Source organism: Macaca mulatta, chromosome 2 (genome assembly GCF_049350105.2).
Source record: "Macaca mulatta isolate MMU2019108-1 chromosome 2, T2T-MMU8v2.0, whole genome shotgun sequence".
NCBI lineage: Eukaryota > Metazoa > Chordata > Mammalia > Primates > Cercopithecidae > Macaca > Macaca mulatta.
The window spans coordinates 94,583,035-94,600,087 of NC_133407.1; the positions used below are offsets into that span (position 1 = coordinate 94,583,035).

The 17,053-nt window shown below is 37.9% G+C and overlaps 1 protein-coding gene across 6 annotated transcripts in view; it reads right to left on the bottom strand.

Annotated features, from left to right (window-relative positions):
• LOC144339055 (uncharacterized) overlaps window positions 1-17,053 on the bottom strand; it is a 293,212-nt gene that overhangs the window by 138,216 nt on the left and 137,943 nt on the right. For all 6 annotated transcript variants that reach the window (XR_013413668.1, XR_013413663.1, XR_013413664.1 and 3 more), the window contains one exon: window positions 7,212-7,261. Coding sequence is in view for 3 of the 6 variants with exons in the window: in XM_077991700.1 (XP_077847826.1) it covers window positions 7,212-7,261 (50 nt within the window). In the remaining 3 variants the exon portion in view is untranslated. The remainder of the gene's footprint in view (window positions 1-7,211; window positions 7,262-17,053) is intronic.

Genomic DNA, 17,053 nt, shown 5'->3' on the forward strand with positions numbered 1-17,053 from the left:
CTCTCAGGACACAGCCCGGGTTTTCATTTGTCTGTAGGTTACTGTCGACAAGCAGCCTTCTTTCCCCTTGCCATTATTCTTCACAGAGATTATCAAAGCTCCCATTCCACTGCAATATTCCCAAAGCAATGAGATGCCATGGAGAAGGCCATTTTCTTAAATGGCTTGCCTGACCCCATGTGCTTTACCACTTACTTTTTTTTAATTTAAAAAAAAACTTTTTTTCATGTTTATAACCACCTCTGTCATTTGCATATCAAAGTTGATTTCCAGCTGAGCTTATTCATGATTCTTTGGCAAATATTTATGCTTTGTCAATGTCCCAACCACCCATAAGGCAACAGGAACAAGAGTCAATAGGCCTCAGCAATGTTTGGATCCTTGTTTGAACACCTGACTATACCCTCGGAACTGTACACTCCACTGGAAACAGCATAGTAATAGGACGACCAGACTCGAGGTCAGGCCATCTGGAATAGGGGCACAGATCTGATGCTGGCTAGCTGTGTGGCCCTGTAACACCCGTTCACTTCTCATTTTCTCCATCTGAAAGCCAGGGCAATTGAACTAGATAATCTCAAAGGTCCCTTCTAGTTCTGTGGTTTCATAGACTCAGCACAGTGCTGCACGGATCATGTGCACAGGAGACTTAGTACATATTTAATTGCAGCAGCTAAGCAAAGCAAAATAGCAATCTATTTCTCAAGTGGTTTAAATGTTTATTAAATCAAGATTTGGTCAAAAGTGAACAAAACATGTTGAGATTTGGTTGGTTAGTGCCTCCTAGAGAGAGAATCCAGGCTCAAGTTTTAGCTGTGTGCAGTGTTGGGGTCGGTCTACTAAAGCTTCTAAGAGAGAAGGACTAGATGATCCCTACAGCTGTTTCTAACATTAAAATTACAGCTCAAAAAGATAAAATTCAGGTCACCAATTCCTGTGTGTAATAGTCAGTGTGTAATAGTGTGTAATAGTGTGTAATAGTCAGTGTGTAATAGTCAGTGTGTAATAGTGTGTAACAGTCAGTGTGTAATAGTCAGTGTGTAATAGTGTATAATAGTGTGTAATAGTCAGGGTGTAATAGTCAGTGTGTAATAGTGTGTAATAGTGTGTAATAGTCAGTGTGTAATAGTGCACTTTATCTTCTTGAGGAAAAAATGAATATTTTTATGAATAATTGTTTTAAAAATTCTCCATTCTGTTCTATAATAAAGATTTTTCATTTGGTTTAAAATAAGTATTTAAAATGGGCATAGTGATTGGGAAGACAGGTAAGATCATAACCATTACAAAGTTAAGAGAATGTTTCAGATATGGTCATAGTGATGCAGTCTGAGGTCACAAGCCAATTTGTTAAGGTGACGCTTAGCTATCACCAGAAAGGTAATGAGCATTTTGTTTTCACGGGTAGTATCTTAATGTAGAACGTTATACCAAACAGAACTTACATTACTAGTTGCATTTCTGTTTAAAAAAAAAAAAAAGCCATGTTTCCCATACTTAAAAAAACAAACAAAAAACTACTCATTAGCAAAAATGTTACAAAATAAACCTAGTTTTAAATTGTTTCCACTTGAGAACTAAAGGACTTTGTTAATGATGAAAATTTAATTTAGGTTTACGTATTATTGTTCCTAATTGAAAAATTATAAGCATAAGTGCTAGCACTTTCTAAGTACTTCTGTATTTACTTAAAATAAAAGCTATATCCACAGGACTAACTCACCCAACAAGTATGATATCAATAACACCACAGTCCTTTTTTTTCTTTTTTTAAGGAGCCAGAGTCTTGCTCTGTTGCCCAGGCTGACAGCAGTGGTGCAATCTTTGCTCACTGCAATCTCCACCTCCCGGGTTCAAGCTATTCTCATGCTTCAACCTCCCCAGTAGCTGGAATTACAGGTGTGTGCCACCACTCCTGGCTGTTTTTGTTTTTGTTTTTGTTTTTGTATTTTTAGTAGAAATGGGGTTTCGCCATGTTGGCCAGGCTGGTCTCAAACTCCTGACCTCAAATGATCCACCTGCCTCAACCTCCCAAAGTTCTGGGATTACAGGTGTGAGCCACCACACCCAGCCTAGAACCACTCTTAACACTTGAAATGGCAATGGCCCCAACACGCATGTGGTACTTGTTGTGAAAAATTATCATCCTTTGTGAGGATAATGGTGAGGATAAAACTGAGATGGATGGGCAAGTGAACATCATTTGGGAATGCATTAGATAAGTAGATACAAAAGAATTCTTAACTTCCAAGTGCACACCTTACACACAGATAACAGGAATTTAAATTCTGGTCGTTCAAGTTAAATCTGAAATCCTTCTTCCAAAATTTTCCTGAAACATTTGCAAAACTTTTAAACCTACTTTGCAAACTTGAAAATTTACGAAAACAATGAGATTAGTTCATTTGGGTTTGATTTTAACCAACATTTTTCTCCCTTACTTATGGTTGAAGCAGGCAGAGAAAATAAATTTTACCAATAATTAACTATATAATAGTTGTTGCTTTCCAATTACAATATCCTTTCCTTTTATCTTATTTACTTCCCATTAACAATACTATATCTGACTTGGTCTCATAAACTGCTATGCATACACACACAGAGAGACACAAATTTTGTATATATGTGTGTATATGTACTTAAAATATGTATTTTATGCATATAAAATTATATGTAACATGTACTTATACTGCACACACATGCACACAGACAGCATGCAAAAGGAAGTATTGCTTGGTTTTCAGTTTACTCTGTTTTTTAAGAACAATGCATTGTTTTTTTATACCTCCATTTCTAACCAGCAACTTACTCTCAAAACTTTCTCCTATGTACGCTTGTAAAACATTCTTGTATGACATAATGGTTATGCATCCAGTATCTGAAGCCAGACTATTTGGGTTACAATCCTGGTTTACTTTCCTTTATCTGGATAACCTTAGGAAGTGGCTTGACTTCACCGTGCCTCAGTTTCCTCATCTATAAAATGGAGATCATATGGCATTTGCTTTGTAGGATTTTTGTGAGGATTAAATAAGTTCATATGCATAAAGTTTAGAATAGTACCTACCACATAAGAAGCAGTGAACAATCAGATACTACTATTATCGTTGCCATTGGCTTAGTTAATGCTATGTGTCTACAACTAAACGACTTTCTTCGTTAAAGATTTTCCAAGTACATCAATCTTTCCCTTTACCTCCACCATTCTTCACTAACATAGAAGAGTTTCACTACTGTTATTTTCCACAAATACTTCTGCCAAACAAAGTTCTCAACATGGTTATAGAGAGGCACAGTCCAACAGAACTTTCTTTGATGGAGAAAATATTCTATATCTGCATTGTTCAATACTAGCCACCAACCACATGCAGTTAATGAGCACCTGAAGTTTGACTAAGGAATTGAATATTTTATTAAATTTAATTTTAATTTTAATTAAAAGGGCTATAATGGCTAGTAATTATCATATTGAACAGCACTGTTATGGAGGATTTTGCAGTCACACCAAGACTTGAATACGTGGCTCTACCCCTTACTAACCCTGTGACATCTCATTTCTCAGAGCCTCAGTTTCTTAATATGTAAAATAGAATAACACCTCTCACCTAGAAAAAATGCAGTCATTATAAAGATCCTAGTTTAGTGCAATTTCTATTAATTTTCCCATCTCCCTACCCTATGTTAAATTGGTATTATTTGGGCAGAATGGCTCTTAGAATGGCCAGATACAGAGCAGAAAGAACCTTTCAGCTCTTTTTAGATTTCAAAATTAAAAGCACTACCCCCTCAAGTTTTCACTTGCTCCACTGTAACTTTCAGTCTTGAGTGGAAATGTGATGCTGCTTTTTGTTAGAGACCCCTGAAAATGTCTGAGCATCTCTCAAATGGCAAGAAACTAAGAGAATCCTCAGGACACTCTCACACTGCTAGAGCTGCATGTGGGGTCCCCAGCAGCCGTGGTCATGGAGAGCTCATATATACAAGCTCCCCCAGATGGTGCACTGTGATCCAGCAGCCTCTTGTTGCTTGCTCATCAAAAAGCAATTATTGGAGCCTTTGTTCCAATCACCTTGTGATCTGGCATCAATATCTTCATTATATGGAACCAATCTCAAATAGTTGGGGCTTCCAGGAGATTCTCTTTACATTGAAAACCCCTTGCAATTACGTTTTTTAAAGGTGGTAGAAGAAATATTCATGTATCGTGGAAAGAGAAGTGCAGTCTCTTCCAACGTCTTCAAGGATGTGGTCATAGGGGTCTGGGAGACACAACCTCAGGACAAATCTGAGCAGTAAATCACAATCCCAGGTCTACTGTGAAAAACTGTAGGAGTACAGATGGAGGCATTAGCACTCCTAAAATTGGAACTTAATTTCAGAAGGGCAGATTTCAGGGAGTCTAAGATACTTTATCAGCAGCCTCAGTCCTTTTCTGGAGTTATATCCTCTCTGGTGAGAAAACCTTTTACTTCTTTTTGATACTTTAAAAGTTTTAGCCAACTTGGATTCTTACCAGATCCTGAAAATAAAGAGTTTCTGGATATCCACAACTATATCAGAATAATATATCATGATTGTACCAAAAATAGGAAGAACTATGCATCCACACAACCATTATAACCTGTATGCCCAGTGAATTGGGGGTTGGGGGACAGCATGGGTGAGAAATATTGATTTCACCCAACTCTGAGATAATCTATCCCTAAAGGAAAAAAACATGTCCAAATTATGTGAGACAGCATGGTGCTGTGGCACAGCAGTGGCTTGCTGTCATAAAGACCCACTCCTTATCACTCAGTGACTTTATTTGGGATTTGGGTCCAGTTACTTGACTTTTTAAGCCTCTGGGTCTGTAATATGTGGATAATACTACTTTATTTTGAGGATTATAAGGATTAATTAGGCAACGTTGGAGTGCTTAGCACAATAACTACTATGGGTTGATAGTCAACAAAGATTTGATTTCTTCACTCTTTAGATATTTTGAAATGATATTATGATCATTCAGTTTAGTTTCCACAGCTAGCCCAATCTGTCCAAATGTCCAAACATTTAGCCCAAAATGTCCAAACTTTACCTTTTATCCACATTTCAAAAATGGGTTAATTATGCATTAAGCTGGGATATCAATGTCAGCGAACTTTGATTAAGATTTGGAATTTAGTAGTCCTAAGCAGGTAATAAGGATTCTGTTTTTCCCTGATGCATAAATTAGAGGAGTAAAACATCCAAAATACAGGTTTGGGGCACTGTTTGCCTGGATTAATACAATTTCTTCACCAAACTCCAGCCTCTTATTGTTGTTACTGAAGAGATCACCTCACTATCGGTTTTGATTACACCAACTCTATTCTCCTCTAGAGCCTTCTTAAATGGACTACACATAAGGAACAGGACCCTTTTGAGCAGCTTTGGAGGCCTCTTCTTGGTCATGATTACATCCAAGGAAGGCCTCACTTCCTGTGCCTCCTTCTGTGTCCCTTGACAGGCTCCTCTCATGCTGACTTGACCAACATCTTATTCGAAACAACCTCTGAATTTGCCTCAATTTTTAGATGGAATTAACCATACAGTGGGAAGGGTTGAAAAAACAATATTTCAGGCCCATTCCAAGTCTGCACTTTTGTGATTTTAAAGTTATCCAAGTGTCTCAACCATCACTTATTCACTCTCCCATCATAGCTATTTTATTCTTTTCAACAAGTACCAAAGTGGAAACACACATCCTCCTTTCATTCCCATCCTACTGCCTCCGCAAAGCTTTATCCAGAATGGAAAGTAAACTTCTTTAGTTTCTCAACTTAAAACTGTAATTAATTAAAAAAAAAAAAGTTCTTCCGATTTTTAGCTATTTAACTTGGATATCACCCAAACCCAGTGCTGAGCATGTAATTACCACACCATAAATACCTGTTAATTGATTGACAATGTTAATATTATCATTCTTTTCATTTCACATACTTGTTCAGTGTTTTACCTGTTGTCTATTTATCCTCCGTGCCTACCTCCATTGTTGTGTTCTCTTAAACTACAAGCTGCAAAGCATAGAAGCCATGTTTCTTTGACTCAATGTGGATAATAGGCTATAGAGAGATGCTTAAACAGGCTTTTCAATTGATTGATTAATACAACGATTGATGGATGGATAGAGGAAAGGGTGAATGCATTATAGCATTCTCCATTTGCTATTCCAACAGGCTAAATTTACCAAAAGGGTCTCGCTTTGCCTCTGCCCCCTGAACAAAGCGCCAGAGGTAGGTGAGTGAGAGGGGTCAAGGAACAGCCATCCCTACTGCACACAATAGAGGAGGATGTCTTGCAGAGGATACGGCTTTTTCTTTGGCTAATTGCTGCAAGACATCTTTTGAAGCAAAGTGGTTATTTTCTATTATTTCTTGGTCAGTTTTCCCAGGGTAACTTAGAGTTTTTAAATTGAAAAAGAAAGAAAAAAATCCAGTGAACCCTACATTTTTTAACCCCACACTTCCGAACTTTGAGTCACATTAAGTGCAACTGATTCCCCTCCCATTGACAACGTATTTATTCATTTCCTAGAGCAGTACACATTCCACCCACAGACTGTGTAGGTTTCATAGGTTTTTATATAGGCTTCATAAACCTATTTTTAAAAAGGAAAAAAAGAGATAAGTAAAATATTTAATTCTTTAAGTTGCCAGATTTAATTTATAATGCAAGTTAATTGCAAGTTCAAATTAAGGACCTTGGGACTCAAAACGTTTTTTTGTTTGTTTGTTTGTTTTCTCTTTTGACCAAATTAAGGAGCAGGCAGGACTAGACACATAGGAGCAGAAGACAGATAGATCTCAGGGTTTTCATGAATTCCGGCTAGAAGTATAAAACCATGTATCTGCTCATATGTGTTACTTCCAATGCAACATGCAAATGAAGGAGTTCCTTCTGGAGATACATCCCTGTGGGCATTCCAAGGGCACTGACTAAAAGTCCATTACTCTCTCTGCCACTTAAGAAAATGCAAACTAGAAAACAGTCAAATGCATTTTTTAATTGTTCATTCATTCATTCATTCATTCATTCCACAAATATATATAATCTACAATGTGCCAGATATGGTGCTAGGTACTGCCGATCCACAGGTGAAAAGATATACAAACTCCCTGCTGTCATGAAGCTTACAGTCACATTGTTTGGCCCTTGGTTTGCTAAAAGTTAATTAATTTGACACAGCATACCTTGGTTATTCTGATCTCTTCTCTTTGGCTCCTTGGCACTGGTCTGTAGACTGTAGAAAGAAGAGAAAGAAGCAGGATTTAAGCTAATGGAGGGATATGACTCAATCCTCAACAAACTCTCAGTCCACTGGGTAGGGAGGAACTGGCCAGGATGGAGCCTGTGCCCTTCCCTTTAGCACTGGGGCCATCACAGTAATGTGGCTCTGTAGTCACTCTAGAAATCGTCATTAACCATTCATGGTCAATGGAGACTCATGGCTCTTAGTAGAGGCTGCCATAATATGCTATTGTAGAAGAACATTTCACGACAAGTTATGGTCAGATTGTTAACTTTATAAAGTAATTTATAAAATATTATCTGCAGTATGATACAATTTCAGTTAAAAGAAAAAGCATCTCTATGCACAAAAAAAGATAGCTAGAATATATGACAACATGTTGGCAATGGATATAGTTCTGTTTAGGATTGTGGGTGCTGTGTGTGCATTTGTGAATACATGTGAACATGTATGCATATGCTTTTCAAATGTTTTCTAAATTTCCTGCAAAGAAAATGTACTAAATTATTTAATTATAAGGAGAAAAATTGTATCCCTCTCCCCAGAAATCTACATCAAATATTAGTGCAACAGAAGGTGGGCTCCAATGAAAGAGGAGCCAGACGCCTATCTAGGCAGCCTCTTCCTCCTCTGTGGTTTAGGAGGTGATATTGCTTGACCTGTCCACACTTGGAAGTAAAGCTCTGAAGTTTTTCTTGTCAAATTTTACTTGGACCTATTAGCCCAGAGCAAAGTAGTAACCACAACTTTTCAAGCCCTGCTATTAAGTGCAGTTATGGTGATATTTCATCACCTATGAATAGTTGGTAATTTTTACAATAACACTTAATCTACCAAAATAAATTATACATGTATCAAAAACGTCATTAACAGAAACTTAACACAATGATATCAAACATATGACCTTTCAGCAAGTAAGATATGTATGTGTTTATATATATATACCCACACATATATATGTATCACCCTTTCCTCTATCCATCCATCAATCGTATTAATCAATCAATTGAAAAACCTGTTTAAGCATCTCTCTACAGTCCATTATCCACATTGAGTCAAAGAAACATGGCTTCTATGCTTTGCAGCTTGTAGTTTAAGAGAAGACAACAATGGAGGTAGGCACGGAGGATAAACAGACAACAGGTAAAACACTGAACATGTATATATATATATATGTGTGTGTGAGTGTGAATATATATATAGTATTTCTAAATCAGCCAAGGTGTTATCCCAACCTGAGACATATATATTAAAAAGAAAGAGTATGCTAAAACAAAAACAATGGTATAGCATACTTTCTTCCATTTTAGTTTGTTTCTTCCAAACCGAATCCCCACTCCCTTTGCTTGGAGGAAATACAAGGCCATTCTCCAGTGAGGGGAAAGTAAATGATTGTGCAAACTCAGACAGAATCAGCCTGTCACAAATTGGCAAATACAATTAATGGTTAGTTATCTACAATGACTTCAGTCCTGTCACTTTTCAATTTTCTGGTCAGCATTCCAAAAAGGAACCAACCCTAATTAGTAAAATAATTCTTCAGGTCTTTATAGAGCTGATTCTCTATAAAGCTCTGTGAAAAGCTTATTTTTGTTTGTTTTGTTTTAAAAGTTATCATAATTCCCTTACTCCAGTATGAGAGATAAGAGCACTTACATGCTTAACCTACCTTCTAACTAGAAAAAATATTTTCAACAATTACTATTATTTTTTTAAGCACGCCTCTAGGCGCACTGAGTTTCTGCTGCCATTAGGTAATCTGTGCTGAATGGTTAAAAAAAAAAAAAAAAAAAAAAAAAAAGGCATGCAAACCCCACAGAAAAAAAGTTGTATTTGAAAGCTAATATGAGATTTGCTTCACCCATGTGAATCATCTCTGGATAATAAAAGAATCTGATTGAGAAGATAATATGTATAGCTAGCACATAGTCAAAATTACAGATGTACGTGTAAATGGTTAAAATTAATTACTGGCTCCATTTAGAAAAGAATCTCCTCTGGACAAAAGAGGGTTTCAGTACATCTCCCTGTTCTTCACTCCTCTACCTTTGAGCTTTTGGGGGGCCAGAAATGCTAACCTTAATTAATGGAAGACCCACTAGACCCCAGGCAAGGGTTTGGGTCCCAGGCCCAGGTCTCCTCCTGCGCCTCTCCCGGGAGTAACGAGCAAGCGGGCTTCATTACTGGCAGCTGAGGGGAAGGGTCACTGGGAATGGATTTGCAGGGCCCTCATTGAGCGATCACTCCATGCTGAGAGGAGCTGGCCGTACTCTGGGACACCTGGTCATTAACATTGCTAATTAGCAGCCATTAATCAGGACGCTCGGTTTTTTTTGTTGTTGTTGCATGTCACCAGCTCAGAGGAACCAAGTGAATAAGAAGATTGTTTCATTACCTCCACAAAAGGTAGAATGAAAGCAGTTCCCATCAGCTCAAGATGAGATGGATTAAGGGAAAGGTTAGACAACAGTTTGAGATGAGCTGGGGAGGGGGCGGACGGAGGGGGCCGGGAGACCTGAGCTGTCTGCCCAGGGAAAATCAGTCACCTATAATTAATGAAATCTTCTGCAACCTAATTCTAATCACCGTGTGAGCGGTTCTTCAACGACCAAATTTTTGTATTTTAAGAGCTTTATTTTTTTCTGTTAGTACAGGGAATTATCTTTAAGTTATTTTAATTCTGTTTGATACTCACTAGGTTTTAAGTTTGATATTTTCAGCCTTCTCATTCTAAATTCATCTTCTCCTTCCCAAAGATTTTGAAGTCATTTAAAATTTTAAGTAGTTATAACTAAAACACTTTTAGAATATCTTCACTATTTTATGATTACTTTCCAACCAATGGTCAAAAAGTAATTTTTAAGTAATTTATTCTACAGTTTTTAGAATGGGAATAAGAAGAAGAAATGGTTTATTCTTACTACTAACTGCACCCAAAAGTCAAAAGGGAATAAAATGATTCTATCGATTTCTATATAATAATACTGAGAAGAATAACATGTCATTGAAAAGGGGTATGGAGTGTGTGTGTGTGTGTGTAAATAAGTTGAGTTCTTCTTGTTAATTCAAATGTAATGTGATAAGCATTCTTTAATGGAATGTTTTCTCTTCTGGAATGTAGTGTTGTGTGTATATACCATATTATATTTATCTTCATTTCTGGAAAATGGAAATCCTGGTAACTGGTTGCATATCTCACAGTTGTTTTAGTTATCGTTTTCCATCTAGAAAAAATGCTGTGAGAATACTTATTTAATTAGCAACTAGTTAGCTATGAATTCATTCTTTTATTAAAATGTTTTCACCCAAGAACTGCAAAACAGATCTTGACTTACATGGGAAGCTCTCTTTATTAAAGAAATAGTGAGCATTTCATCCAACTTTTTGCTATGTTTTGCTCTGAGTTCCGTGGTGGGTTACAAAATGTGGTTTGCAAGTGGCACTAAGTGACTAGAAAGCAGAAATTGCCTAAGTATTTCGTAGTGTCGTGACCTCATTTGGACATGTGTAATAAATATATATTTGCACATATAATATGTACCCCTGCATTTTCAAAGCAAAATTATTCATTTAATGTGCCCTACATTTCAAACAATAAAAGGCTAAACTTGTTTTTTATGTACTAATTTGCTCTGTTTATGAAGAACTATGAAGTTTCGGGGGGAAGGAGGCAAGTATGTAAAACTAATCTGTAGAGCATTTCAATTGGGTTGGAAATCCATAATATGATTTCTAGGACTTCATGGGAAAGTTGAACGCTCAAGGGGAAATTACACAAAGAACAGCTGAGAAAAAGTTGCATTCTGGCACAGAATCATGCAAATGGGGCACATTCTTCAGTTTTCTCATGACGGATTGCCTCTGAAACCACTGAGCCAAGCTGCAGCAATGCTAATGAGGGAGATGCATCAATGAACAGTGTCATCCCAGGGGCTTCTAAAGGGGACAAGGGGGGAGTGGGGAGGACAAGAGGGACTTGGAGAAGGAGGAAGGAAGAAAGGAAGAAGAGAGGGACAGACAGAGAGAGAGAGAGAGAGAGAGGAAGGAGAGCAACTGAATTTTTAATACTTAGGCCTAGGTTATTAAAAAACAAAACCAACTTAGCAGGTAGGATGGAAGGTACAAAATGAAGAGTGCTATAATTCTATCCTTTTCAGATTTGAAGGATTTTAAGAAAAAAATAAGATGGGAGAGAAAACTTTTTAAACCATCTGCCCATTGAACAAAAAATGAAATTAAAGTTGGAAGCTAAAATGCTTCTGCCCAGAGAATAACTTGTGTGTGATTTCTTTATAAGGACTCCAGACTACAGTGAAAAAGACTAGGCGATCATCTATGCCAGGAAAAAAAAAAAAAAAAAAAAAAAGTAGCACTGTTTCAGTCTAAACTTCTTTGTGATTTCTCATTTAAATATTTTTTTAATTGTAAAAGCATATATTTGTAGCTCATTTACACAAATGAAAGATAGTTTGCTTGTCATATCAATGATGTTTTGAAAGATTTTTTAATCTTTATGAGCATACACAAAAAGATTAGTTTTTTAAAGAATATTTCTCTTGAGATTAGCAAATGATTACTTGTGTAGAATTCTGTGAGCAGATACATCTTTCTTGAGTTGCCAAAACCATACATATCACTTGCTTCCATACCCACCTAGTAAATACCAAGTTGATAATTTGCTTTGCATTTTACTTCTATTCTGACTTCCAATGCAGTATGTTTCTGGTGGAAATTAAATCAATAGCTACTTACTGAGTGGTTATTACAGCTAAGGCACTTAAAGGTATTTTTATAAAGAAATTTGAAAAAACACATAACACTGAAGTTTCAGAGCTTTAAAGTGACATCGAGTTTCCAGACATTATGAGTTAACTCCCTTTATAATAACACCACGGTGAGCACAGCCAATTTGGTATTGATGTGAATTGCGTGGTTTACTTCCAAAATGTCCCACTGAAATGTACTCAGTGCTAGTTCAATCAAAAGTAAAGTTAAAATGCATTATTTTTTCTCTTCAATATCTTGTTTTATGAGCATTTAGCTTTTTAAAAATGTGAACAGTCAACTGTGCCCCCTGTTTGCTAGCACTGCTAATTCAGGTCCTTTAGCTAGGTAAATAAACAACTTAAATTGAAAAAAAAAATAAATAACTGCAGCAAATTTAAATCCTTTAAGTAACAAAGAGTATATAAGGAATTCTGCTCTAACACATCAGTATAGGTTGGTGCTAGAATAAAATCCTTTTTGTTATTTTGCTCAATTTCAACCAACAGGAACTACATGATTCAGAATTAAAGCTGAAAAAAAAAACCCAATTTGCTCTATTGTGTATTATAGTTCATATGGTATAGTTTCCAAGACCACCCACAGTTCTGAGACTGCCTAATGGAAGATTGTATCAGCTGCTGTACCTAATGACAACTAGATGAGTTAAGAATGAAGTGTTAGCCTTCATAGTACTTGTGGGCATAAAACAGATTACTCATATCATTTTAAAGATAACCTTGAATGAATGCAAAATACATTCATTCGTGTGACACACTTCTAATCAAGTACATTACCTATTAAAATTAGCTCAAAAAATTTTCTAAGATAAAAAATTAAAATATATTGTATTAAAGGATCTGTTAACATGTATTTAGACGATTTTAAATTATACATTAATGGAAAATGCAAGGCATGTTTCTGACATCTCACCAAGTTATTTAACAGCATAATCATGAACAAGGTTATTAATTGATAGTTCACTATTGTCTATCACACTTCTAAGAGATCCTAGAATGTCTCAAAAACAAAACAAAACAAAAAAAACAGAAAACTTGCCCTCTGGAAAATCTCTAAAGGAGAGAGAATACATTTAAACCACAAGACGCACGTGATAAAGGCTGAGGCAGTCCCTTTTCTTGCTCTCCTGCCTTCTTTCCAAGAAAAGGTATTTCTTTGAAGTTTCCTGTTTTGTTTATTAAATCCCTGTGGTTTACTCTACAATATGGCCATGTTAGGCTTAATATAAATATGATTTAAATGACTATTTAATTTGCTTGCTTGCTTTTAAATCTTAAAGTAAAAATGATACTCCAGGAAGATGTATCGTGTTAATTCCACTGGGGAATACCGTTAGCCAGGATGAGCAGGTGTGGCCATCAATGAGCTGGCCTCTTATCAGAAGAAACTCTGGTCCGAAGCCGGGCTGCAGACGCACTGTGTGACTTTGGGCAGGTCAGTCCTGTAGCTGCTTTGGTCCTCAGCTTTCTCATGTGTAAAATAAAGGAGTTAGATTAGGCATTTGATCTGTAAACTCTTTTCACTATTTGGATGTTGTAATAATTCTGGTGACACATTTTGTTTTTCAGTAAGAGGAATGGCTACTAAATAATTAGGGTAGATTAACTCTGTGCATCTTTTCCAATTTGAGGATTGTGAAAGTGCGTGGCCTCCATATGTGAAATGTAAAAATAAAACCCTACTTACTGTTTTGGCAGATTTAATCCTCCAAAAGTTTAAGTAACAAAACCTGGAAAAAAAATCCTACTTGTATTTCCTTTTGCTTTTGTATGTTTAGTAAAACCAAGTTTAATTTGAAACAAGTATTCCTAACCCTTATTAATCAAACCTTTTTCCTGCAGCGTAATTCCAAGAGGAAGATGCAGGAAGAAACCAAAAGACTTTTAATTGTTTGTGCTTGTTCATTTTAAAAATGTCTAATTTGTACACAGTTAATCCTTAGACTCAGTGTCCAATACATCCTTAACTGTGGCAGTTTGGTTTCTAGCTTAGGCTCTGGAGTCAACCCTGGGTTGAAATCCTACATCTATCATTTAGTTATGGTGTTATTTACCTTCTCTAAGCCTCAGTACTCTCATCTGTAAAATACAGTTAATAATAAGACCTCATTGAGTTTGGGGAAGGAAAAATGAGATAATACATGTCAAGTGCTAGGCACAGTGCTTGCTCCAACGTAAGTACCTTATTAATGTTATCTTTTATTAATACCATTACCACATGGTGAGAACTGATGCTCCCCTTAACATTAAAGGCTCACTGTCAAAGTAAAACAGGTTCATGAAGCATACTGGACATTTATAATAGGAAAGTAACTCAGCTCACTTAGCCAAATGTTGTCCAAAAAAAATACTGTCCCTGATCAAAAATCTTCAAAAAATACTGTCTTTGATCAAAAACCAAAGGACTTCCATACTTCCTACCCCACTCGCCTGCATGATCTCACCCCCAAGCCATTATCATGGTGCTCAGCTTATATATAGGACAGTCCTCTCTGCTGGGATGGTGATGACCTGCACTTTCGCCATCAGTCCCTGGAGATCATTTCGAGGTTATTGCCTGTCCTAGCTGGCCCAGTGTGACCCACCCTGCAAGCACCCTCAGGCTCAATTGGTCAGATTGCTCATCATGTTTCACCCTCCCCTCTGTGCCATCACCTATATTTCCACCTCCTCTCGCTCCTCTCCAGGGCAGCCTTTCTTCCCAGATTTGAGTCCGGCTCTCTTAACTCCTTTATTAGCTCTCTGTTTCACTCAGCATCAAATCTAAACCACTTCACATGGCCTTCAAGTCCCGTCCTTCTTCAGCTTCAGTTTCTGTCTCTGCTCTCCACCCACCTCCCAATCTGCAGCTATGGTGATCTACTTAAAGTTCTCGAAACTCCCCATACACACCTTCACCTCCAGACCTTTAGGGGTCCACTCCTTCCCTGAACTTCTCCCTTTAGACTCCCCTCACTGATTCCTGTTTTGGCCTTAAATTCTCAGCCTATGTGGAAGCCTGTCCTGACTTTAGATTTGGTTAGGGGCCTGCTCATGTGTTCTATGAAGTTACAGTCCTTACCCTTATCAGAGTTTTTATCAAATATCATTGCAATAGACTACATGCTTGTATCCCCAACGCAGAGTCTTTCACATAGTAAGTCCTCAGCTAAATATTTGTTAAGTAGGTTTGTTTGTTTGTTTGTTTGTTTTTTGAGACAGAGTTTCGCTCTTGTTGCCCAGGTGGGAGTGCAATGGCTCAGTTTCAGCTCATTGCAACCTCCATCTCTCAGATTCATGCAATTCTCCTGTCTCAGCCTCCTGAGTAGCTGGGATTACAGGCACGCACCACCACACCCGGCTAATTTTTTGTATTTAGTAGAGTTGGGGTTTCACCATGTTGGTCAGGCTGGTCTCAAACTCCTGACTTCAGGTGATCCACCCACCTCGGCCTCCCGAGTGCTGAGATTACAGGTGTGCTGAGATTACAGGTGTGAACCACCACACTCGGCCTAAGTAGGTTTCTTTTCTATCTGTCACAGTACTTAGAACAATGCTAGGATCATCTTCACTTACCAATATAAAACAGACACATTGATCATAAAAGTCATCCTTAATAAGCTTCATCAGGCCGGGCATGGTGGCTCACACCTGTAGTCCCAGCACTTTGGGAGGCCAAGGCGGGTGGATTACCTGAGGTCAGGAGTTCAAGACCAGTCTGGCCAACATGGCGAAACCTTGTCTCTACTAAAAAATACACAAATTAGCCAGGCGTGGAGGCAGGCACCTGTAATCCCAGCTACTCGGAAGGCTGAGACAGGAGAATCACTTGAACCCAGGAGGCGGAGGTTGCAGTGAGCGGAGATCATGCCACTGCACTCCAGCCTGGGTGACAGAGCAAGACTCCATCTCAAAATAATAATAATAATAATAATAAGCTTCATCAACTTTAGAAACTGCCATTAACCAGCCAACCACAGAACAGATGTAAGCCTAAAGAAACACATCAGCACTCACCATCCTGCCATATTGTTCTGGAGAATAAAATCATGGATGTTGTAAAGAAATCATTTTACTAAATTTCTACTGAAATTTCTACTGAAGAAATATTTTCTAGCTTATTTATGCATCTTCGAGGCCATGCCTTCCATCTGAAGCCTGAAGAACATGGTGGGAGGAGTGTCATGGGGAGATAAAGGCAATATAGCCATTAAGAATGACTGGAGGCCAGGCGCGGTGGCTCAAGCCTGTAATCCCAGCACTTTGGGAGGCCGAGACGGGCGGATCACGAGGTCAGGAGATCGAGACCATCCTGGCTAACATAGTGAAACCCCATCTCTACTAAAAAAGTACAAAAAAAAAACTAGCCGGGCGTGGTGGCGGGCGCCTGTAGCCCCAGCTACTCGGGAGGCTGAGGCAGGAGAATGGCGGGAACCCGGGAGGCGGAGCTTGCAGTGAGCAGAGATCGCTCCACTGCAGTCCAGCCTGGGTGACAGAGCCAGACTGTCTCAAAAACAAAACAAACAAACAAAAAAAAGAATGACTGGAAAGATTTACAAAGTAAAGTCATAATGTGCTTGTAGAAGGGTTGGGGATGTAAATCTTTAGAAAATGTTTTATTTATGATTAAGAAAAACTGTGAGGTTTACCAATCCTTTTACCTCTATAGTGCATTCGGGTGTGGGTGTATGGAGGTGAGCTGAGGAGTTCTCAGCATTGTGTTTTATGACTCACACTAATTAGCTAAGAATTGCTCTTCTTTCTCTACTCTGATTTTACCCAGTGTTTTACCCAGCCATTCTGTCTTGCACATCACCTGCTACTACATGAATACCTCAGATACCTCAGCTCTGATCACAAATGCTTTTTTTTCTGGAATATCCATCTCAATCCATTTCTGACCATATTTCACCTTCTCCAGGCTTTTGATCCCCTTTTGACTCCCCGTTTTAGTTCCTATTATGGCCATTTGGATCCTAGCACTTGTTTCTCCTCGTTTTCTCCTTGACATTCTTTGAGA